Below are 22,489 nucleotides of genomic sequence, written 5' to 3'. Positions count from 1 at the left end.
TTGTGACATAAAAAAACTTTATATACAAAATAGCCGAACTGAAAAGGTTAACCCTAAACCTCTCTTCTAATATCATCCCTAATCATAACTTCTTGAATTGTAATTTGATCTCCTGTGACTTTTAAAACCTCCTCTTCTATCGTCTCCACCAAAACTTGACCTCTTTTGTTGTCTGTTTCCACCCGAACCACGGTGTCCATATTTGTCCTCATCACGATATCCACGACCACCACTAGATGGAAATCGGCTTGCGCGTTTGTTGGATTGTCTTGGTCTATGCTCTTCTCTAAACTCATCTATTTCTCTTCCACCCTTATGTTCAAAGTACTCTCTCAAAATACCCCTGTCTAATTGACGTGCTGCATGTTTCAATGAGGAGATACTCAATTTAGCAGTGTCATCCTTGAGCAAAGAACGGTACAAATTGATAGTATCTTCAATCACATCATTGGCATCTAAACGATACATACCTTTAACTTGAATCACGTAGTTCATAAATGTGAAAAAGAACTCATTGGTCTGATGAGGTGAAGGTTTGATAGAGTCAAACACATTTAAATACTTTTTGTTTGACGTACTTTCAATAATCTCTTGGAAATTAACACCTCTTTCTTTTTTCAATTTACGCACATATGGCAACTCACTTTGAGAAACGAATAAAACCGCTTTACCTTTAGCACCTGCTCTTCCAGTTCTTCCTACCTTATGCACATAATCAGCAACTTCTGAAGATGGGAATAGTTGGATCACATGTGTAACTCCTTTAACATCAATACCTCTAGCTGCAACATCAGTGGAGATCAACATCCCTTTTTCACAATGTTTGAAATCAGCCAAAGCAATCTTACGTTGATAAGCAGATCTATTACCATGGATAAGGTAAATACCAAAATCCAAATATGCATCAGCAATCTCTGGTGAGCGAGTAGCTTGTTGCATATAATCATAAAACCAATCAACAGCAGTTTGCGTTGGCAAAAACAAAATTATCTTGGAGTTTTTCTCATTTTGAATGACATCAACAACGTAGTCAAAGAATGATTGGAACTTGTCAACACCATCTTCGCATCTGTATAAAATTTGGTGAACATTTTCGTGAACTTCTGGTTCGTCTTTAGGAACAGTATTGATATAATCATAACGTCTGTTGATATGTTTCTGAGCAAAACGAGTAATTGAGTCATCGACAGTTGCACTAAACAACAATGACTTCATAGGAGATGCATCCTCCTCTCTAATCCTTTGTAAAGTGCCATTAATGCTATTCAATTGCGGCTCAAACCCGACATCAAGTAATCTATCAGCTTCATCATAAACTCTATACGTGATATTTCTAAACCATTTAGCAAACCTTTGATCTTTCAAATCAGCTTCCAATCTTCCGGGAGTCGTTATCACAATTTCACTAGGAGACCTGTGATTGAACGTAGTTCTTTGTCCTCCGATAATCATGGAAACTTTAGGTTGAATAGCACGTGGTAATTTGGCACACACTTTCCCATATTCATCACGAATTTGTAAAGCTAAATCACGCGTTGGTGCCACAATCACCGAGTCGACACCTTGCACATCCGGTTCTTCAGTAATTCTTTTGATCGCACTCTCGACAGTTGGAATAATAAATGTCAAGGTCTTTCCTGTACCAGTCTTTGCTCTACACACAACACCCTTTTCGGATTTGATTATAGGTATTAATGCTTTTTGTTGGATAGGTGTTAAAGTCTCAAATTTGGCTTTATGCAACGCCGTCAAGATTGCGTTATTGATGAATCCCTTGCCTTTCAAATCGGAGAATTTGACCGGAGTGAAAAAGCTAGCATCGTTTGAGTCTTCTCTTTTGGACTTATCTGCCTCATCTTTTCCTTGATTGGAAATTACAGGCTTGATGGGCTTAGTATCAACTTGAGTCGAAATTTCATTATTATAATTGAGCGTGGAATGAAATGAACGATTGAGTACAGGACTCCTTAGATAGTTCGTAGCCACTGCATTTCTTAAAACTTGCTTTTCCAAGCGTTTAAGTACTAGCATTTATTAATGTTGCGTTTGTAGTATAGGATGTACTCAATGTGAAACACTATTGTTTGCCTTTTTGAATATTTTTCAGGAGATTGAGATGAGAGTCTAAGACAAAAAACAGAAAATGTCAAAAATTGGCAATGTGTCGCGAATTACGAAACCAATGTCATATACTGAGTTATCACGACATTGAAGATAAATTCATTCGAAATTCCTCAATTAGGAAATCTTCTCCTACAGAGAATAACAATCATCAAACCAACATTGTGCAAACAAAACCGGTCATCTGTCCACCCACATCTATCATTCCAACATGCAACATACAAACACAGGAGGAGGTTTCTTCTCCAAAATTAGAGAAAACTACAGCACAAAATTTGCCAACCTTTCATTGTCGTCACCGGCGGAAAAAGATGGTTCAACTGAAGATGATACCTTGATTCATCGAGCATTTGTCAAATATTACGAATCAAAAGGGCTACCATATCCAGATTGGCTCGGGGTGAAAACATTCGATCAACAACATTTGAACCAACAACCATCATATGGTCGTTCGCAAAGTTATTCGAGTGGATCTACAAGTACTGGGGGTGGCCACGCTTATCGTGGTCACTCATCATCGTCACAGTTTCAACCCGTACGGCAAGACAATTTGTTCAACAAGAGCTATGCACAAAGATCTTATAACCAACAGCGATGGCAAGATGAAAATGACGCAGGATCTCAAGGACAAGATCAAGCTCCACCTCAATTTCAGAGAAGTTCAAGTAAGTTGCAAGATATGTACAATAAATCTAGACAACAATCAACCCCAGGATCAGGATATAATTTTAGTAGATACAGTCGTTAGGGAAATGACTAGAGCTGGACTTTTTAAATTGGATATCACAATGTATAAACTACACAGTTTCATTATTTACTATCTTGTAGTTTTTCTCCCACATATCACGTTGTTTGATAAACCATTCAGGTAGCCTATGCTCCGCCGGTAATTTAAATTTGATTGTTCTCACATTTTCAAATTTGACATCATACTTGTTTGAATTTTTATAATACATGAATTCAACAGGTTTGACATCATCATTCATGTAAAATGAACCAGATCCCCGTCTATGATCACGTCGTTTCAATACTGGTGAAGAACTCTCCAAGGAAGCTCTATGAGGAAATTGTTGTTGTGGATTACGAAACTTTATATTTTTTATAATGTCGCCTGATGACTTACGACGATCCATACCTCGAACCATGCTTAAATACGAGTCGGCATTTGTAAAACTATTGTTTCGACTGTTGGAACCACTATTGCTTCTTGTATGTTGAATAGGTATTCGCATTAATCTTGGAGAAGTTGAGGCTGATTCTGTGTCAGACTTGTTATCAATGGAGTTTCTGCCACTTGTAGGATACTGATGTTTATCTTGTTTTCTTTGTTCAACAAATTTTAACAAGTTTTCTGGAATTTGTGGTGACGCAGAAAGGAGATCATCATCCATATCATCCATATCATCCGTACTGTATCCTTCATCATAGTCATCCTCCATTCCATTATCACCATCACCACCTTCTCCCTCATCACCACTGTCATCGAGTACACCGGAATCCTCATCGGCACTTTGTCCACCACTATTTGGTCCTGACATTATTCTATTTTGTTCTGGCACGGATATAGCAACTTCATCGGCAGCTTGATTTTTCAACATTTGTTGAACCTGACCCTGACCCTGAGACTTGCGCCTCATTGAATTGCGCCTACTTCCAAACGGGCTTTTCTTTCGGTTCTCATACGGTATCAATTCAATACTAATTAATTCCAAAAACGTTTCCGCAAAATAATTATTCTTTGTACTCGTGCCATTGAAAATCCTATACTCGTTCAAGATTGAGTTGAAGTTCCATTTTTGTATCTTTCTTAGAATTCCAATGAGCGTGGCTGTAGAATCAACAATGAGTATCGGATGTCGTTTATTATTTAGTATAATCTCAAATGATTTGATAATGATATTCTTTTCAATCAACATCCATTGATCTCTACTATTTCGGGAAAGTATAGGCATTGGAGTAAGTGGATCAACATATGTCTGCTGCTGTTGTTGTTGTTGGAACCGTTCTTGTTGCAGCTGTTGTTGTTGCGTGGAAGTCGATGTGGAAGATCTAGTCGATGTATTTGAGGTCAAATCATCATTCTCCAACGCGAAGTCTTCAAGATCAGTCTTGGATGACATTCCTGTATGTTGATGATTGGATATTTTCAAATCTCCTAAACTGTAAAGATCAATTTTATTCTCTTCGAGGAATTTGGATAACGAACGTGGTGGATTTTCGGCATCTAAAAGGATAATTGACTTGAGGTTTAGTGTTTCTAAGAATTGAAAGTTTTCAACCTCAAGTTTGGAACAACGGTATACATCTGGTTCGACAATCCCAAAGTTTTCTGGGGATACCAACATGTTGCCAGATGGTTGTTGGTGGGACCTGTTGGTGATTGTAGCCTTCAGGTTGTGCGCCAAAACTTCAACAGAAAAAACCCAGCTTTTTCCAGACACATGCGTTATTCCACACTGTTACCTAATGATTCGTACTACAACAAATTGCTTCTACTAACTCCTAAATGCGCTGTTTATAAGTCTATAATGTACATACTTGCACTATTCAATGATCAAGAGGAATACCTTCATACTCACCAAAACCCAGTACCAAATTAATATTTTGCAAACATTGGGTAGCAGCACCTTTCAATAAATTATCAATAGTAGCAACAATAACAACCCTATCTTCATTTGAATTTACAGCAAACCCACCAACTACAACACCATGTTTGCCACTAATCTCCTTAACCAAGGGAGCTTCACCAGTGATTGATATCAAGTCCTCACCTTTGTATCTATCTTGGAAAATATTTCTCACTTCTCTTGAAGTTAATGAACCTTTCTTTATGGGGATGTTGATGGTATGTGATATTCCTTGGAACCATTGTGCTACATGTGGAGTGAAGTTAACAGTTAAGCCCAATTGATTAGAAATTTCCCTTTCATGCACATGATCAGTCAATGAGTATGGGATGAGATTGTTTGTCAAGTTTTCAACATCATTCTTGGGTGAAGGTTTAGTACCGGCACCTGAGTAACCCGAAACACCAAACACAGTTGGTTTACCATCAATATATTCCTTCAATGGAGCTATAGCAACTTGTGCAGCAGTTGCATAACATCCAGGATTGGAAATTCTTTTGGCATTGGCAATAGCGTGACGATCATTCAATTCCGGTAATCCATAAACCCAGTTTCCAGAAGTGTCAAATCTGTAATCAGCAGACAAGTCAACAATTCTTGAATTTGGATTTCCAATGGAGTCAATAACATCAACAAATGGTTTACATACACCATTAGGTAAAGCCATGATCCAAATGTCAACTTCACCGTTTTCTTCTAATTTTTTGATATCTTCTGGTTGCAAGTTTGAATAAATAATAGTGTCTTTGTTGTAACCTTTTAATTGTTGACCTTCTAATTCACGAGATGAAACATGTGAAATTTCGAGATATGGGTGATTGTCAATAAGTTTGATTAAATTTTGTCCCGTGTAACCTCTAGCACCAATCAAGGCAACTTTCTTCTTTTTTTGACTCTTGCCTTCTCTCAAAGGAGGATTTGGGTTAGATGATGTTGATGCAAATCTTTTTGTGTGAAGACCTCTTTTCTGTTGATTGGTTGAAAATACACCCGACTCTTTGCTTGATGATAAAGATGAGCCAATTGCAGAGTTGTCAAAGTCCTTTATCAATTCACTAGCTTGTTCAGTGTTTAAGCCATACCAGAACAATATTTGACCGTTCTTGGCAAATGAACCGTCAGATTTGGAAAAGTACCATGACAAATTGGCGTCGTTTTCATCAACTATCCAGCACAATGATTTGAAATCTTTCTTGATTGAATTGAAAATATTATCAGTGACATTGTTTAACCACCCAGTTTTTGATGACAAAAATTTATCCAATTTTGGAACCGTACCTTCCTTGTTCACTACGATTGCCAAAACTTCCAATGGTTCATCACCATAACTTTTAAAGTTGACAGACTCCAAATATTTCAAATACGAAGCGACTGACAATTTACCAGCCTTGATTTCAGGGTCTCTCAACAACGCAGTTCTCAATAAGTCAGGATTTCCAAATTCTTTCAAAGAATTTCTATTGATTAATTTGTAGCCTCTTCTGATCAAGGTACCTGCACCCGAATCAGTAAACAATTCCTTTTGCAAATCGTCGACATCAATAATAGCAACGGAAGATGATCTTGGTAAATGTTGCAACAAATCGTGAATCTCCTTAATCTTCAATTTGGTTCCGTATTTAACCCAACTTTCCTTCATTAAATCATCATACTCTTCGTCCAAGTTGATGATGGAGACCTTTTCACCAGTATTTCCATTAATGATACCCCCCTTTTCATTCAAGTAGACAATTTTCAATGGCTCAAATTCTCTAGCCAATTCACCTGCAGCAACATCAGCATTCACATTCAACAATTGCCCACTTGGAGTTTCTGCCAAACTGGTCAAAATAGGCAAGTATCCAGCACTGATTGAAGCTTCAACTGGCGCCTTGTTAACGCCAGTGATCTTACCAACCAAGTCATACTTTTCCTTGTTCAAATATTCAGCTTGGAAAACACCAGCAGTAATTGGACGTGCATGAACACCGATTTTTTCCAAAGCAGTCACCAAACGCAAATTTTGTTCAAGAAAACATTTACGCACAACCTCCATAGTCTTTGGATTAGTGATTCTAATACCATCAATGTATTCAGGTTCAACACCTTCATTTTCCAACAATTCATTAATTTGTGGTCCTGTACCATGTAAAACAATAGGATACAACCCCACATGGTATAAGAATGCTAAACATGAAGCTAGTTCATCCAATTGTTGAGTTATAATTGCCCCGCCTACTTTGATGACAGCAAATTGTTGCGAACTAACTGAAGTGAAATACTTTAAATATTGCTCAACTTCTCTTTTGGAACCAATATTGTTTAATAATTGAATAACAGTCGATTTTGTGGAATAGAACCGAGCCGAAGTGGATTTGGTAACCATCTGAGTGCCCCCTGTAGGACGATAAGCTTTGTTGTTGGCTACAGCAGATGAAGCTTTGGCGATTGATCTCGCTATCGGTTTTGAAACCGACGCTTTATTAAATGCAACTAGTTTTAACATGACAAACTTACTCTTGAAGCTATTGAATAAATAAAGTACCAGCTGAAAATATACCAAGAAGAAATGAAAATTAGTAATTGGAAAATTTTTTTAAAAATGTATAAATTGGCACTCCAATTGTATTATTTGATAAAACAGAAAAAAATTCTTTCCGTATAATGAACAAAAGTAGTGTATTAACCAATAATATTTCTTAAATGAGTAATTCATTTTCAAATTAACCGCCATGTTAAATCAGACCAGCAGAACACATAAGTTTATATACAGGATTACACAAAATTAATTACTCAATCAATCAATCATATCATATCATACGTTACGAAGGAGAGGTAAAAATACTATATTAATAATTAAATCAAACTAAATATTAGTTAAAGTTCCACTAGTGTACACTACCTCTGAAGTGAAATCACAAACTTCCTCCACTTGGTCCCCCACCTGGACCCAAATCCCCATAAACCCAATTCAAAATAGGCATATACATCTTGTATACGAACCGATTAAATTTGCAAATTTCCAAAGATAAGAGCTCCATATCTTGCGTGCACTCTGTAAAAATTGGTTGCAAATGACTGCCTATATTACTCAAATTGATACGGCCATCAGCTACCCTGCTCAATATATTTTGCCATTTATCAGACAATAGACTGCAAATCTTATCACCATGATTCCCATAATATGCAACAAACTGTTCATTGGGAAACAGGTGTAAATCGCCAACTGCTTCTTGCAAACTTTTCGTAGGTAGATGAATTCCTGTATATGAATAATACATCATCGATATACTATTTGTCTTGACAAGTGCGTGCAACCTCGTATGATATTGTTTGAAGTTGTCCTTGAAGGTGACACTTAGTTCATTCTCAAACTCCCCATTAACAATCATATGGTTAAAAACTTGATTGAAAAGTTGAAAAGCTTCTTGATTAAAGCTAGGCTTGATTCGAAACAACCTGTTTAGATTATTCTTGAATGACGCATAAATGATATTTCTCAATTGTGTCTCCACTTCTAATGAATGAAACTTCATAACAAGTTTATAAAATTCTGGAAATAACAAGTTTGGATTCTGAGTGTAGATTGAATATCTTAAGTTTTTGAAATTTTTCAAATTAACAATTGTATATAAATTCTCAAAATCGATGAAATCTTGGAACACGTTGAACTGACACTTTTGTAACCACATAATGACAACTGAATATTTTAATTGTAATATTTCTTCATCATCCAAATTGGATTTTGTAAATTGCATCAATTTGTTTTTCTTGTCGTAATGTTTAATCAAGTTTTGTACCCTTTGCAACCCATCAGCACCATCGACTATACCAGGTAACGAGTAAACACCAGAAAATTCCAAATAATAGTCGTATAATATTTCATAGGTCTGGTTTAATGAAAACAGCTCCAAATCCATCAACGAATCCACCCAGTCGATATAGTCGACATTACGTGTCTTGGGTCTTACTTCACCTAAATAACCAGTCTTGAGCACACTTGGATACATTCGGTCCAATTCAAACTCTCTGAAATACAAATTCATCCAATACAGTCTCCACTTCTCAAAAGGAATAAAATCAGGTATATGAAACTTCAACAAGTCAAAACATATAAAATTGGATTGATTTTGAATAAAACTCGGCGACTTGGCACCAAAGTTCGTGAACAACTCCTCAACTGTATCAGAAACAAGTGAGGTAAGCTGGGTCACTTGTTGAGACTCATTGAATTGTTTTAATGCCAGTAAATTGTACTTGTTCAACAATGACAATTCCATATTTAACTTTGTCCGTTGATGATACAAGTCTTGGTCATCAGATATACGTGTTATTTGCTCCTCGACAATGGAGATAGAATTGTTTAATAAATGGTTGATCCCAACAAAATGATTCCATTTGAATATTTTGAAAATGAACTTGTAGTCATTCCAATACTTCCAAAACCTTGGTAAAATTTTTGGTGCAATGTGAACAACCTGTTTGAATTCTTCCAATAGGCAAGTTGTAAGTTTATATAGTATAACCCAAATACAATTCTGAGCAGTAGTTGACTTTTCTTGACTCTTGGTCTTGATTTCCAAATTGTAGTTGAAACCAGGATGAGGTCCATTAATCATGCAATCATTAAAATCAGCTATCATAATAAAACAATAAAGAAACATCTTTAACTCAAATGTGTTTGTAGTAATTCCCAAATAATTCAACATGTATGATATACCCATTTTTATCCTTGAATCAGTATTAAAACAAGTTAAAACTTTGTTGAATGGCATTGAATCATACCTGTTTAGAAAGGATGAGTTTTGAAGGAACATAGCATGCCTTTTGAAAATATGCTTTTTCGACAACCTCTGAAAATAAACAAGACTTTCACGGACATTCAGATCTTGCTCTACCAACCAAACTTGTGATTCTGATGAGATGGTTTGAGAAAACGGTGGCGATAATGCTGACTGCTTTTCATCTCCAGACAGTCCTCCTTCTTCAGTCTTTACGAATTTAACTGCCTTTTCTCGAATCATTTGCAAATACTCATCCCTTCGTATTTTTGCCCGCTGTAGCAGCTCTGTCAATTTAGCACTTTGATATTGAATAAACTCCTGTTGTTGTCTTTTCCAATCCTTTGACCGCTTTTCAACTCGGTTATTTCTAGCACTCACTTTCAATTGAACACTACGCATATATGCTTGTTTGCGATTATGTTGCTTTGTCTTGTCTTTTGGGGGAGATTTGATGATTGGAGTTAGATTTTTCAATATGTCATTCGGCAATTGAAAGTTTGTAAATGTACCATCTCTATTAGGAGTTGATTGTGATGGGAGTGTTTGTGGAGATGGAGTTCGTGGCGGGTTGAGCGAGTGCAGAGGTGTGTGTCCTTTGTAACCTCTTTCACGTCGTGACTGTGGCTCCACGATTGAAGATTGAACTATTTTGTGTCGAATGGGGTCGGAAATATCACTAATTGGCCTATGTGGTGGAGCGGATGTCACATGTAAATCATGTGGTTGTTGAGCTTGAGTTTGCTGAGGTTGTGGAGTAGTTGACCTTCTCTCCGCATCATTATTTGACTCAGTAGTATCCATGATAGGTACTCGATTTGAAAAATAAAGTTCTTTTTAATGTCGTTATACCTCACAACGTTACTGACTACTCAGCTATAGCTATTTGTTCATCAACTGTGTCCCAATGTGTTCAACTGGAGTTAACTGTGGCTATATCAGGGAGCTGATACTAGGTTGCTTGCTTTGAGAGTACTTTTTTTTTTCGGTCTATTGTATCTTTGAAAGGGAAAGATTAGATTACAAATTTTAATGAATAATATACATCTACTTTTCTTAGATGTTCAAGAGCTTTTTTTTACTTGAATTTGATGGGAAGTTTCGTCATACGCTGACTCAAGACTTTATTCATCGGTTAATTGTTGTACCCCACACTCTTTCTAGTAATTCTGACGTCAGATTAAAGTTTGTGTATTTTTTATTACATAGCCGATAACAAGGAAAGTCAAAAAGATAAAATGTCGTCACAATGTAAATGCGACATTGAATTTTTGAGACATTCACAATAGATTGAAAGAGGGGGTCTTAGGTGGTCAGGTACTTTCTTCGTGAAGGTATAATAAATGTTGGGACAATACTTTCCTTATCACGTTATATTCTAATGTATATTTCGGTATTCACACTATGAAAATAGGAGCGTGGCTGGCTATATCCAAATTAGGAAATGTGATTAATTGTCGGAAAAATAATAGCAATGTCACGACTATGTCACAACTATGTCACGGCACGTGCAATCATTATTGAAAGGGATTGATAGAAAGAAAAGAATTCAACTAATCGTTTTAACATTAAACTTTTAATTGTTGATAGCATTAGGCTGAGTTGAAACTATCTTCGTTAATATGTGCCTTTTTTGACTCTTAATATAGTATTCAACAGTGACTGAATTGCTCAATTAAGCCGATTTTGATTCAAGTGGGGGTTGATGAAGAAGACTGTCTCCAACTATCAAGGCCATAATTATTTGGGCTGTCTTATGATCATTGTTTACTTTTGATACAATGTCATTAGCTTCTGTGCGTATATGGTTGTCCTTATTGGTGCCATCGATAGATATCAGGCATACCTGAGGGGTCGTTTTGTTGAACTACTTTTCTGTTCCATTATTTTATATTCATTGCTGTGGAATTTACAGGTACATATTGTTTGTATTTTTATTTTTTATTTTTTAATTTTGCAACTGCTTTTGTTGCAAATTGGTTTTCAATGTTAAAACGTTCTTTAAGGGTTATGTAATAAAACTAAAACATGTAGTTGTCATGCATCTATACTAGATACTAAGTCTCTACTGGGCCCTACTCTACAATTCGAATCCTATTGAGCTTCACGAAATAAACTCCTTCTATAATTATAAAACAAACAAATATACAAAAATCTATAGATTGAAACACACTTGCAACTCTAAAAAAGTCTAATAATACAAAGAAACGACGAAACATGAATAAGCTCTAAAAAAACAACAACACTTCTTCCTTTATTCACGACTTTCTTTTCCAAAACTTCAATGACGATCCTAAAGATCCACCACTCAATAACGATCCACTGCTGTTCACTGGTCCTTCACGATCACGATCCTTTTGTGCATTACTAGCTACCGAATTCAAAGATATGGGACTTGCATTCATCGAACGAGGAATAGGCAACGATTGAGCAACAGATGCAGATGTGGACACACTACTTCCACCTTGTTGCAACTGCAGTGATGGCTGTTGTGGGTTCCTCAATGATGATGAAATTGGTATTCCTCTTGCAGAACTAGCTACCGAACTAGGTGATGGCGATGCGTCGCCGCCATTTGAAAATTTAGCCTGTCCAAAGATATTCAGTGTTGATGATGAATTTGATGAAGGTGGACTTGTTTCTCCATACAAGGGAGAGGTGATGTTGCCACTTTGCAGTGGCTGTTTAGTTCTGTTTCGTTTGGGAAGGGACAATTTACCTAATAAGGAAGCGGCAATGGATGAGGATGATGATAAAGATGGATCTTGGTTCCTGTGATGATGGTGGTGGTGAATGTGGTGATGATGGTGTTTCTGCAGTTGTTGTTTATCCGCACCCGAGACCAACAGTGGTGTTGCAGTCACAGTTGAGGCTGAACTAGTAGATGGAATTTCTTGACATTCATTGCATGATGCCGACTCTGTAGTCATGGTTCTTTCCAATGCCAACATGCTACTGTTATTACTTGGGTTGATCACATTATCATTACCCAGTTTATTTTCCTCCGCTCCACAAGAACAACAAACTCCTTGTTCTCCACAAGGTTGAACAAATTGTTTTTTAAATTTACTGGCAAACGAACCATAACAATTTTCCTTCAATATTTGCAATACCTCATTTCTTGCCTTGAGTAAAATGATTGGATTATGCAATTTACAAACTGAAGACTCTTGGACAATTTCCTTGAATAACTTCTGTGAGATATTAATTTGAGATGGTGAATCATGTTTGATATAGTTATTCATTATGAATATCCATCGTTCATTCAAGTCATGCAAATCTTCTTTGGCTAAAGTCCCTTCTGCATTCTCATCATCATTTTCTTTTTCTTCATCGTCACTATATTCTTCGTCATCTCCTACATGCAGTTCTCCAAATGAGTCCCAAGGAGCATTCAAGTCTAAATCATCAATAGTAGACACAAATGCTTGTTGTGGATCCAAGTCTTCTGATCGTATTGAATGTTTCTTTTTTAGTGATTCAAACGAAGCAACTGAAGATGTCCTTTGATGGCGTTTTGATAACGATGTTGTGCTAGCACCATGGGTAGTTGGTGTTATACAGGGACTTGGTGCATTCAACTTCATTTTGGCCATAGATGTAGCTTCGTCGTGATTGAATCCATTAATGACAGCTTTTGAATTGAGGGAAGTAGATAAGGAAGGTGGGTTGGTGGTACTAGCACTGGCATTATTCAACGAAGACGTTAACACCTTCAAGTTATATTCATATTCATAGCGATAAATGTCAATGAGAAATTCCAAATTTTCTTCACAATGTTGTTTGGTAACACATTGATGAAATGAGTTGGCAATAAACGCTCGGGTATCATCGTGTAGCTTATCTATAGTTAAAAGGAAGCAATCATTAACCAAGTCATGCAATGGTGGTACAATTGGTGATTGCAGTCTAGATGGTACAGAAGAATGTATTGGTGATATAGTGGCTGGAGTCGAAGTTTGAGTTGGAACCAGACTTAAAGGTTGGTGACGAGCTGGTAGTTGAGTATTTACATGTGGATGTGGATGTGGATGTGGATGTGGATGTGAGTTTGGATTTGACGATGATTGTTGTCGTATTTTAGAATTTAAAGCAGCAAAATTTATTGATCTAGTCGGTAGGGGGTTAAATGGTGTCGGTGAATTTGTTATTGAGCTAGACACGCTTGTTGATACAGGAGACAGTGAAGATGAGATAGACACTGGTGAAGTAGGTAGTTGATCTGGATTTAATGAAGTAGAATACGACTGATTAGCAGATGGTGAAGACGTTGCCGAAGACAGCAGTTCTAATTCCGTGGGGCCTATAGACCCAATAGTCGCCGGAGTAGTGACTCTATTGATACTTGTGTCAACCTGAAACTGTTCCCGCTGTGGCATTCTCGAAAATGATCCACTCAAGTAACGTATTAATTGTGATGCAGAATAGCTTTAACTCCTGCTGTTTCTTTGGCTCGCTGCTATAGTTTCCTTTACCCTAGATATGTCAAAGCCCTAGCCTCCTTTAGTCTTCAGTAGGTGCTTGATAATATTGACAGTGTGGTAGTTGATTAGCAAAACGAAAAGTCAAGCCAGTGTAGATGGTGGTGGTAGTGGTGGCGGGGATGATGGTGGTAACTACTGCGGTTGTAAGCTTCTTCAATAGTGGTTTGAGATACGTAGTGGGTACAAGGCTGGTGTGTGTGTGTTGCTAAAGTAGTTGTTGTCAAAGTAAATAAAGATGTATGTATCCTGTATATTTGCTTAAGAAAGGGATGTGTGATATAAAAAACTCTTGAATTTGGCTGTAAGAAACCTTAACAATAGAAAGTATTGATGTAGTGATGTAGTAATAGTAATGGGATTTGTTGTTTGATATATAACAATGGATCAACAGTATAGATAAACGCAATAGTTAACAGTTAATAGTCAATAGTTGTTATTAAAAAAGAGTTTTCTTCTATGTCTATGCCTTTGGTTATCTTTATCACTTCTAATTAAAACCATCAGAAGTAAATTTCTTTTTCTTTCCCTACCTACTCCGTAAAAGAAAAAAGAAAAAAGAAATTTTTCCATTGTAATTGATTGGAGTTTTGTGTAATGTAAAGTTACTGGCTATAAATTGCTTTTTTGGTTAATAGTACACTCACTCACTCGCTCACGTACCAACCTTACCACAATAGCTAAGTTTAAAATTGTTTTCGTGTTTTTGTGTGCGATATAGTCTTTGGTTGTCTCCTCACTTCTTGTCAACGGTTTTCATACTTCTGTATAACAATAGTCTAATATGCAGGTTGCACACCTCAAGATAAAACCTAACAGTAATACAAAGCCTATATTAGAGGTCATATACACGACTTGTCAAACAACACAACAATAAAACGAAGAAATGAAAAGACAGGATCTCTCGTATCCTAACCACTATTATTATACAACTGACCGATAGGCTTATTACTTCTTTCATATAGTGGTCTTAAAGTGAGTATTGCACCCCTATAATGCAGCTGTAAAGTGTGGCAACGCAAAGTTCTTCTTTCCTTCCTATCTATTTTAGACTATACGCTTACGGGAAACTCAAAAAAACAAAAAAAAAAAAGAATGAGATCATGAGTTTCTGTACCATGTACTATATGAACCACACCACCAACTTTGAGATAATGTATGACGACTATAATTAACGCTGTACATATCTTTGGTCCATAATATATATTTTACACATCTTGGAGAAAGTAATACGTCATAGGAGAGATTGGATTTTAACTTTAAACAAATATATATGACCAACTCCGTTATTGAGCACACTGATTTTTCAACAAACTACCAGAGGACTCTGATTGTGAGTATATATACAAGCCCGGCGATAAACTAAGACTTACTTTGTCCTAGGGTTCTAAGCCAACATCTCAGAAACGAACCAACTCCTTGAAACTAAATATCTAATCATCATCAACCCAAAAGAGCCTTAACACGCACAACGTATTGTATTTTAAGAAAGTAGTGTGGTTTTGCCACAATTTCCTAAACTGAGTCTAGCCGTCTCTCTTTTTCCTCAAGGAGCTCACATACCTTGATGCATGTAACATATAGCTTCCTGTTTTTGTACTGCATTTTTGTTTGTATTTTCTTAGTATTAAGCGAAATTACATTAGAGAAAAATAACATCTGATAATGAATATGTATAGACTAATAGACTACTAAATGTACCTTTTCTATTTTATTTATTTTTATGCACTATGCATCAGACCACATTCTTCTATTTTACAGATCTAGAATAAAGTGAAGATAGTGGAGAGAGAGAAAGAGACAGAGACAGAGACAGAGACAGGGACATAATCTCAACATTTACATCTTTGCCTAGAAAGTTAGAGACGTTAAATCGTTTTTTACGACCCTTGGCTCAGGTTTAAAAAGTAGCATTTAATTACAATGTCATGTTACACTAATGTCTTTCCGAGTATGCGCTTACAGTCTAGATACTTGCAGTTTATGCGACACATGTAATTCGGTAATAAGACCCTATTATTTCGCCCAACAAAATCAAGGAAACCAACACATTCTTTTGCTTCATAGAGGTGTTCACTGATTGCCATTCTTCGGTACTTGATATGAATTGTGTATCCGAGGTATGAAAGAAACGTTTTTTTTTCACTTCTATACATGAACCGCCTTGAAATATTCGCTTAGACGTCTTTGTTACTTTTACACCACTACTGCCTCGACCGCTATTCAAACACTTTGAGGAATCACAACTATAATGATGAAATAATGATCCAACACATCGCACTCTAAGTTGTACACACCCAGACTCCTATTTCACAAGTTTTAACCACACTAACACTCTTGAATTTCAAGTTAAGTTGTTTTTCTTTTGTACAACCCGAGAGAGACAAATATGCCTTGAAAACGTTTGGCTAATTGAGACAAATTTAAAAGAAAGCGATTAAAGTTCTAGTCTTTTATCAATTACCTCTGCTCCTTTACTTCTTCTCAAACCAAAAGGTTCGTATTATCATGTATCACGTTTAAATTGTTGACTTTCTTTTACACATTGTGCCGAATTCATTTTCTGGTATGTTCTTCTTTCACGGATATTAAATACCGAATTCTAAACCTCCAATTGGTTGTACAAAAACAAGGCAAGAACTACAATTTCTTTTTGTTTTTAAAGAAAAGTTTTCCTACTTTAATTAAAGAAGAGCAAACATTTGCACAATTCTGTTTGTTTTGTAAAATTTAAATTACCCCTCATTTTTGATAGATGTTCCTAATTATTCCTCAATATCATTACAGCTTTACATTTAATCTGTATCCTTTCATTCAAGAAAACTATGCTGTTCATGAATCAAATTAACACAATTTTAATGAGCAGTATACCATACACTATGTACAGGTTATGATACTTTCGGCAATATTTGTCACCTTTGTATATTTTTTGCTACAAGAGCAAACATCGTGTGATTATTCTTTACTACCTTGTGAGATAATTCCTGTAATTGTTTTCTACTCAAACCATTGGGTAATGGTTTGCAAATACTATCAAGGCTGTCTGTTGAAAACTATCCTTTTCTTTAAGTCAAACTTTCACTAAAGTGGCTCTAACGAGACATGCATTGAAACTGTGTGTATTAATTGCAATTTCGGTGAGAATTGTATTTACCTCCGGTTGATTTTGACACCAAACCACAAGAAATAATTTAAAACCGGTTTTAAACGCAGAAAAACTGGTTAGGAGTATCGAAAACAAACAGTACAAACCAATTGGCTGTCATGTGAACTTAAACTTTCGTTTGTGTATGATGTAATTGGAGTAGAGTAGTCAAAAAGCAAAAGAATTAAAAGGTTCATACTCGTAATCAAAGTTTGACTAAACAAGGTAACGTAGACTTGTATATTGTTTCTGGAATGTATTTACTTTTTGTTTTAAAGTTGCATTCCTTTTTTACAACATTTCCGAAACAAATTACTCAAAGATCATTTTTATGTCAGTTTCAATTAACCAATTAGTTCTAGCAAGATCAAGAATTTTGGGACTTTGGACTTGTATACTCCAGCCACTTCCATCTGTTACCATTATGCTCCAAAACTACAAAGAAGGTACATCATCAATAATATCTAGAGGTGTGCACTGGTGGCTCACAAATACTGTGGTTGTGTTATATTAAGCTTATCTTTCCCCTTTTTGTGGAATTTTAACCTTGTCCCTTGATTTTCCTATTTCATACAAAGAGGCTAGGATTTAAGAACGTCTTATGGAACATTAAATGATTGACTTTATGGTATTACGAGGATTTAAACCAAATACATGCACTTGTTATAGTATACAAATATTTAATTTACTCTTTCATCTCTATTTTCGTCCTCATCCACAAGATTGTAACATGGTTAAATAGGGGTAAATGCTTCAGATGCCATACAAAACCTTTGGTTTGGATTACTTTATCAAAAATATCTAGATGGTTCAGAGTAAATACAAAACGTGCCAATCGCTAATCCTCAGTTAATCAAATTTGATATCAGAATTTGGATCCCAAACATTTGACTGTTTTGCAATCAGGGATATGACCGGTGGTGCCCCATTAGTTTCATCAAGTTGTTCTTCCTCCCTTCTCATGATTTGCAGCTCAATTTCACGACTCTCTATCCTTCGATTGCTCAAGTAATCTTTACATTCTTGTAGAACCGTGTTTCCCTTTGTAATGAAATCGTTATAGAAACTAGAGCCCTCAGAAAGGTTAGATAAAATTTCATTGTATTTCACAAAGGTGGTATCAAGAGTTTGTAAAGCATCTTGCCTATTCCTTTGTGTTAACGTCACAGTGGATTTGTACTCCTGAATGAATTTGTTGTTAATGTCATCAATTTGCTGTTCAAGCTCCGCTTGGTTTGCTTTTGTTTCATCAAAAAAGGACAAGTCAGGGGCGAATGACTTCAAATGATCCTCATATACAAGTTCGAATTTTGCAGACATAAAATTCCCATGGTCGTCATACATTTCCTTGCCTTTTCGTTTGAATTCATTGACTAACTTGGGCAATACACTGTCATTTTTAATCTTGATTTCAAGCTGACGAAGAAACTTTTGTCTGTCCAATTCTAGTGATTGTAAGCGGTCAATATGAGCCCTCAAATCTGTGACTAAATCTGCAATTCGTTGATCTAGCTTTATGTAATTTGAATTGGGAACAAACTTGTTCAAGGAATGGAAGCCTCCCATGTAAACTTCAAGAACGCTCCGTATTTCCAAAAATCTCTTTACAATAACCTCATCTCCCTTCTTTGCTTCCTCAAGATATTCCCTCATTCGTTGTATTTTTGCAATTAATACGTGAGCTGTTTTATCAGAACTTTCCCTTCTGAACCCATTAGGCCCCTGTTTTTCTCTCAACATTTGGTCTTCCCGTCTATCAAGATCGATTCGATTCTGGCATTCAGCAACAATGTTATTACATTCAACACTCAAACGATGAATCTCTGAAAGTGAGTTTTCAATAACCTGTAAGCCGCCGGAGTTTAAAATTACTCGGGAGTGGCTAATTATACTTTCGGGTAGATTTTCTGGTTGTTGAAGAGCATCGATGCTGGCAGGAAGGTCCCTTTCATTGAGAAATCTGCCAATAAAATTATTTAGATTTTTAATTGGCTCGTAAACATTGACTCTGATGTATTCCTCTGATCTCTCTCGGAAAGCCTGTGCAGAATGCACAACAACATACGGTAATAAATCTTTGAATAGATCTTTGGACTCGACATTCTCACTGATAACTGGTTTGTTTGCGTTTACCATTGACACCCCATTTATAGGTTTGAGCTCATTATTGGATGGAACAATTTTCAAATAAATCAAATCGTTGTCCTTCTCAGCTACTTTGTAAGTTGAGCGAATAGTTTCCGCAAGTCCGGTTGCATCTTCGACAACATAATCATTCACATATTTTTTGTGTTTTAACGCTTGTGTAATAGCCTCCGACGCTATTCGCAAGTGCGCAACTTGCTCGCCATATTGGAACGAATTCAAAGCCACTATACTACTTCTGTAATGCGCAGCTGCTAAGAAGTGAAACCTCTTCACTGTAATATGATTTACCCATTCTAGCCTGATAAAATCCGACAATTTGGCAAATTTCAATGCATCAGCGTAATACTCAGATGTTTGAAACGAGAGTCGCGCTATAACAGAGTCCTTAGTTGATCCACTATTCTTTGCCTTTTGCCAGATAGTTTCCTGCGCTTCAGCGAGCATGAGTGCTTGAAGGCAAGATATCGTTTGGAATTTAAGATCTCCAGATGTTTCAATGTATGGCTCGTTTGAAAATGTCTCTAGTACATTTGCAAAACAACCAGCAGCGTTTTGGAAATACTGACACGAGTTTCTAAGTCCTTCATCTGTATTTCTGGATTCGCTCAATGCAAGCTGAGAGTAGGTGACACCAATTTGAAAAACAATGCACAATTTTTCATATTTGAATGACCGAAACTTTATAGGACCAATAGGTGAGTTATAAATGGTAATGAACCAAGCAAATTCAACACAATCATTTGGAAATTTTTGCTCAATTGTCTTTAATGAGCTTATATACTCGTAAAATTTATGCAAATGTTTCAAGATCTCTGCTTTTGTTGTAGTGGAGGATGTATTGTTGCTAATACTGGTAATATCATTGCGGAGTGTAGTGAGATACGCTATATCCGATTTGAATGTAGATACCGGCTGAAAAAACCGTGCAGTTATTGTTTTGCCCAATTCATCACCTAAATCTAAAGGTCTAGACTGCTTGAACGGAATGCCCAACAAATTGGTTGTCATGTTTCTAGTGGGGCAAGACGTCAAAATGTGTAGTTTCTGTTGGAGATAATTTTGTCGCAAAAACAGCGCAACCCAATTTTGCCAAGCATGCGAGTTGGTGCGCTGGACCTTGAAGTAACTGATAGGCTCACTTCAGTTATAGATGACCCCCTACAGTACAGAGACAAGGAAAGCTACTTGCTTCAAATGTGCATTTCGAGTTCAGACTATTCTATGATCTATTATTTACTACTATGTTCCCTAAATTTCTTTTGACAATAATTGTTGTACCTGTTCGAGTCGATCAAAAATTCGGTCTGCCTCAAGCTTCAAATTTCTGGATTCAGATTCAAAAGTTCCATCTACATCACGCCAACTGGATTGAAATGGAACACCTTCCGACTCTTTTGGGGATGCATCCTTTTCAGATAGAGAAGTTTGAATCTCTTTGTTCCCTGCATTGGCTTCTTGGCCCGATACATCAAGTTCTAACAAGTGTGAGCCTTTTAAGCTTTTATGAAACTTCGATTTCCTACCAAGTCTCTCTCTAGCTTTAGGTAATTTCGGTTGTGAATCGTGTGGTGGCAATCCCAGTTGTGTTTCTTCATTAGCTACTCGTAACTTTTGACACTCATCATCGATTTCTTTGTTTACTTTGTCATAAATTTTCTCGTCTACTTCCACCATGAAAGATGTAGAAAAGCTGGGATCTCTAGACTTTCGGTAATCTGATGCAAGTAGTATAGTAAATTCTTTAGCGACCGCTTCTTGTACTTTATCCACTTCAGAAAGCTTCACAGAGCTGTCTACTAAAAGCGGATCTGGGATTGGAAGACCTTTCTGTATAACTCGAGTTCTTCTCTGCTTACATTTTCCTTGGCCCAACCGTAGTGATACCTGAGGATTTGCAGCTCCAGTTGTAGTACCCGGCACGTGAACCAATACCACTGAGCTTTCCAATTCATTTTGTTTTACATTGAAGACAGGTGTGAGTTTACCTTCATGATGTTTAGGCTCTGGTAGCTTTTCAAAAAGAGACTTCATCAAAGATGCAAGAGCCTTATTGGGTTTCTTTAGAGGTTCTGGCACTGGCGAAGACTCGGTTTCTGTCTTTTGAGCCACAGGCTGATCACCTCGAAACTTCAGCTTCTTGAACTCTATTCCTCTAGCTAAATTAGAATCTTCCAGCTCCTTTTCTGCATCGCTCGTGCGTCGCCTTTTCTTTTCAACTCGTTGTTTTTCCTTCACAGCCTCAATCTTGTCATCGACTTCCTTTAGGCCGATTCCTTGTTGAGCAACCTTACTTTGAAATTGCTCCAACCCCAACTCATTAATCCTATTCTCTTCACTAACGTCATAGGGTCCACTTGGGGGCACAATTTCATGAGGTATATCTGCGTTATAGTCAAACTCCTTCTTACTTTGTTTATTCTTTGAATGCAAGCTGACGTTGAGTCCAGCCGCTTTCATATCTCTTCTCTTCTGTAATAATGCAAGACTTTTACTTTCCTCCAACATTCTTTCACGAGCTTTTCTTTTAGCCTTCTTACCTTGTGTATTTGATAGTCTAGCCTTGGCTTCTGCAAGCATTTCCCTGTCATCGTCCTCCATACTCTCATCATCATCCGATCCTGCTTGTGCTGGCTGTGTTTCATGAGCAAAATTGGGATCATTTGACTCATCATTATCAATGATTTGAGCAGTTGGCTGTCCTATGGCAGGTATTGTCTCAATCCCTGGTCCTGACAACTTTAAATCGCCAGAACTGTCATTCCCAGAAGCTTCATCAATAAGCTGTTGATACCTTTCAACACATTGAGTTGCCGTCCTTCCAATGATGGAACCGATAGACCTCCATTGATTGGGTAGTAATCGAGTTAGTTCTATTAATCTTTTATCCTGATCGGATGTCCATCCAGTCTTGTTTATCAAAGGATTCAACCACTCAACCCATCGTGATTTGGCTTGGGTTGCAGTTTTTTTGGGTAATAATGATGAAACTCTGGCCCATTGATTAGTGCCATACTTTTGCACAGCTGCCTTTAAAATTTCGTCCTCTATGTTGGTCCATGCCCCTCCTTTCACGTATGACGACATTTCGATATATGGGCTGAGCTAGGTAGTTACGATTCGTAAGTGAGAAGAATTCATGTACGAAATGATTTTTTATGGTGCGGCGTAACCCAAAAGAACCATTTTAGGTGGATCTCAACTCATACT

The 22,489-nt window shown here is 36.8% G+C and overlaps 8 protein-coding genes across 8 annotated transcripts; 1 reads left to right on the top strand and 7 right to left on the bottom strand. All coding sequences in view use genetic code 12, as the record gives it.

Annotated features, from left to right (window-relative positions):
• Positions 1 to 78: 78 nt before the first annotated feature.
• Positions 79 to 2,031, bottom strand: CORT_0A06990 (Mss116 protein; the record flags this gene model as incomplete). Its single annotated transcript, XM_003866475.1, has 1 exon — positions 79 to 2,031. The coding sequence occupies one exon, from the start codon at positions 2,029 to 2,031 to the stop codon at positions 79 to 81; it is 1,953 nt and encodes a 650-aa protein (XP_003866523.1).
• Positions 2,032 to 2,332: 301 nt separating this feature from the next.
• CORT_0A06980 (Mso1 protein) lies at positions 2,333 to 2,869 on the top strand (the record flags this gene model as incomplete). Its single annotated transcript, XM_003866474.1, has 1 exon — positions 2,333 to 2,869. The coding sequence occupies one exon, from the start codon at positions 2,333 to 2,335 to the stop codon at positions 2,867 to 2,869; it is 537 nt and encodes a 178-aa protein (XP_003866522.1).
• Positions 2,870 to 2,918: 49 nt separating this feature from the next.
• Positions 2,919 to 4,466, bottom strand: CORT_0A06970 (Oca4 protein; the record flags this gene model as incomplete). The annotated part of the gene is made up of 1 exon (XM_003866473.1): positions 2,919 to 4,466. The coding sequence occupies one exon, from the start codon at positions 4,464 to 4,466 to the stop codon at positions 2,919 to 2,921; it is 1,548 nt and encodes a 515-aa protein (XP_003866521.1).
• Positions 4,467 to 4,668: 202 nt separating this feature from the next.
• Positions 4,669 to 7,233, bottom strand: CORT_0A06960 (Arg5,6 arginine biosynthetic enzyme activities; the record flags this gene model as incomplete). Its single annotated transcript, XM_003866472.1, has 1 exon — positions 4,669 to 7,233. One exon carries the CDS (start codon positions 7,231 to 7,233, stop codon positions 4,669 to 4,671), a length of 2,565 nt encoding a protein of 854 aa, XP_003866520.1.
• Positions 7,234 to 7,642: 409 nt separating this feature from the next.
• Positions 7,643 to 10,312, bottom strand: CORT_0A06950 (hypothetical protein; the record flags this gene model as incomplete). The annotated part of the gene is made up of 1 exon (XM_003866471.1): positions 7,643 to 10,312. One exon carries the CDS (start codon positions 10,310 to 10,312, stop codon positions 7,643 to 7,645), a length of 2,670 nt encoding a protein of 889 aa, XP_003866519.1.
• A 1,454-nt stretch (positions 10,313 to 11,766) lies between these two features.
• On the bottom strand, positions 11,767 to 13,887 carry CORT_0A06940 (hypothetical protein; the record flags this gene model as incomplete). The annotated part of the gene is made up of 1 exon (XM_003866470.1): positions 11,767 to 13,887. One exon carries the CDS (start codon positions 13,885 to 13,887, stop codon positions 11,767 to 11,769), a length of 2,121 nt encoding a protein of 706 aa, XP_003866518.1.
• Positions 13,888 to 17,983: 4,096 nt separating this feature from the next.
• On the bottom strand, positions 17,984 to 20,290 carry CORT_0A06930 (Rim20 protein; the record flags this gene model as incomplete). Its single annotated transcript, XM_003866469.1, has 1 exon — positions 17,984 to 20,290. One exon carries the CDS (start codon positions 20,288 to 20,290, stop codon positions 17,984 to 17,986), a length of 2,307 nt encoding a protein of 768 aa, XP_003866517.1.
• Positions 20,291 to 20,530: 240 nt separating this feature from the next.
• CORT_0A06920 (hypothetical protein) lies at positions 20,531 to 22,366 on the bottom strand (the record flags this gene model as incomplete). The annotated part of the gene is made up of 1 exon (XM_003866468.1): positions 20,531 to 22,366. The coding sequence occupies one exon, from the start codon at positions 22,364 to 22,366 to the stop codon at positions 20,531 to 20,533; it is 1,836 nt and encodes a 611-aa protein (XP_003866516.1).
• Between the last annotated feature and the right edge of the window lie 123 nt (positions 22,367 to 22,489).

Source organism: Candida orthopsilosis (genome assembly GCF_000315875.1).
Source record: "Candida orthopsilosis Co 90-125, chromosome 1 draft sequence".
Classification (NCBI taxonomy): domain Eukaryota; kingdom Fungi; phylum Ascomycota; class Pichiomycetes; order Serinales; family Debaryomycetaceae; genus Lodderomyces; species Lodderomyces orthopsilosis.
Note: the sequence above shows the minus strand (reverse complement) of the source record. Positions and strands in the feature narration are given on the sequence as shown.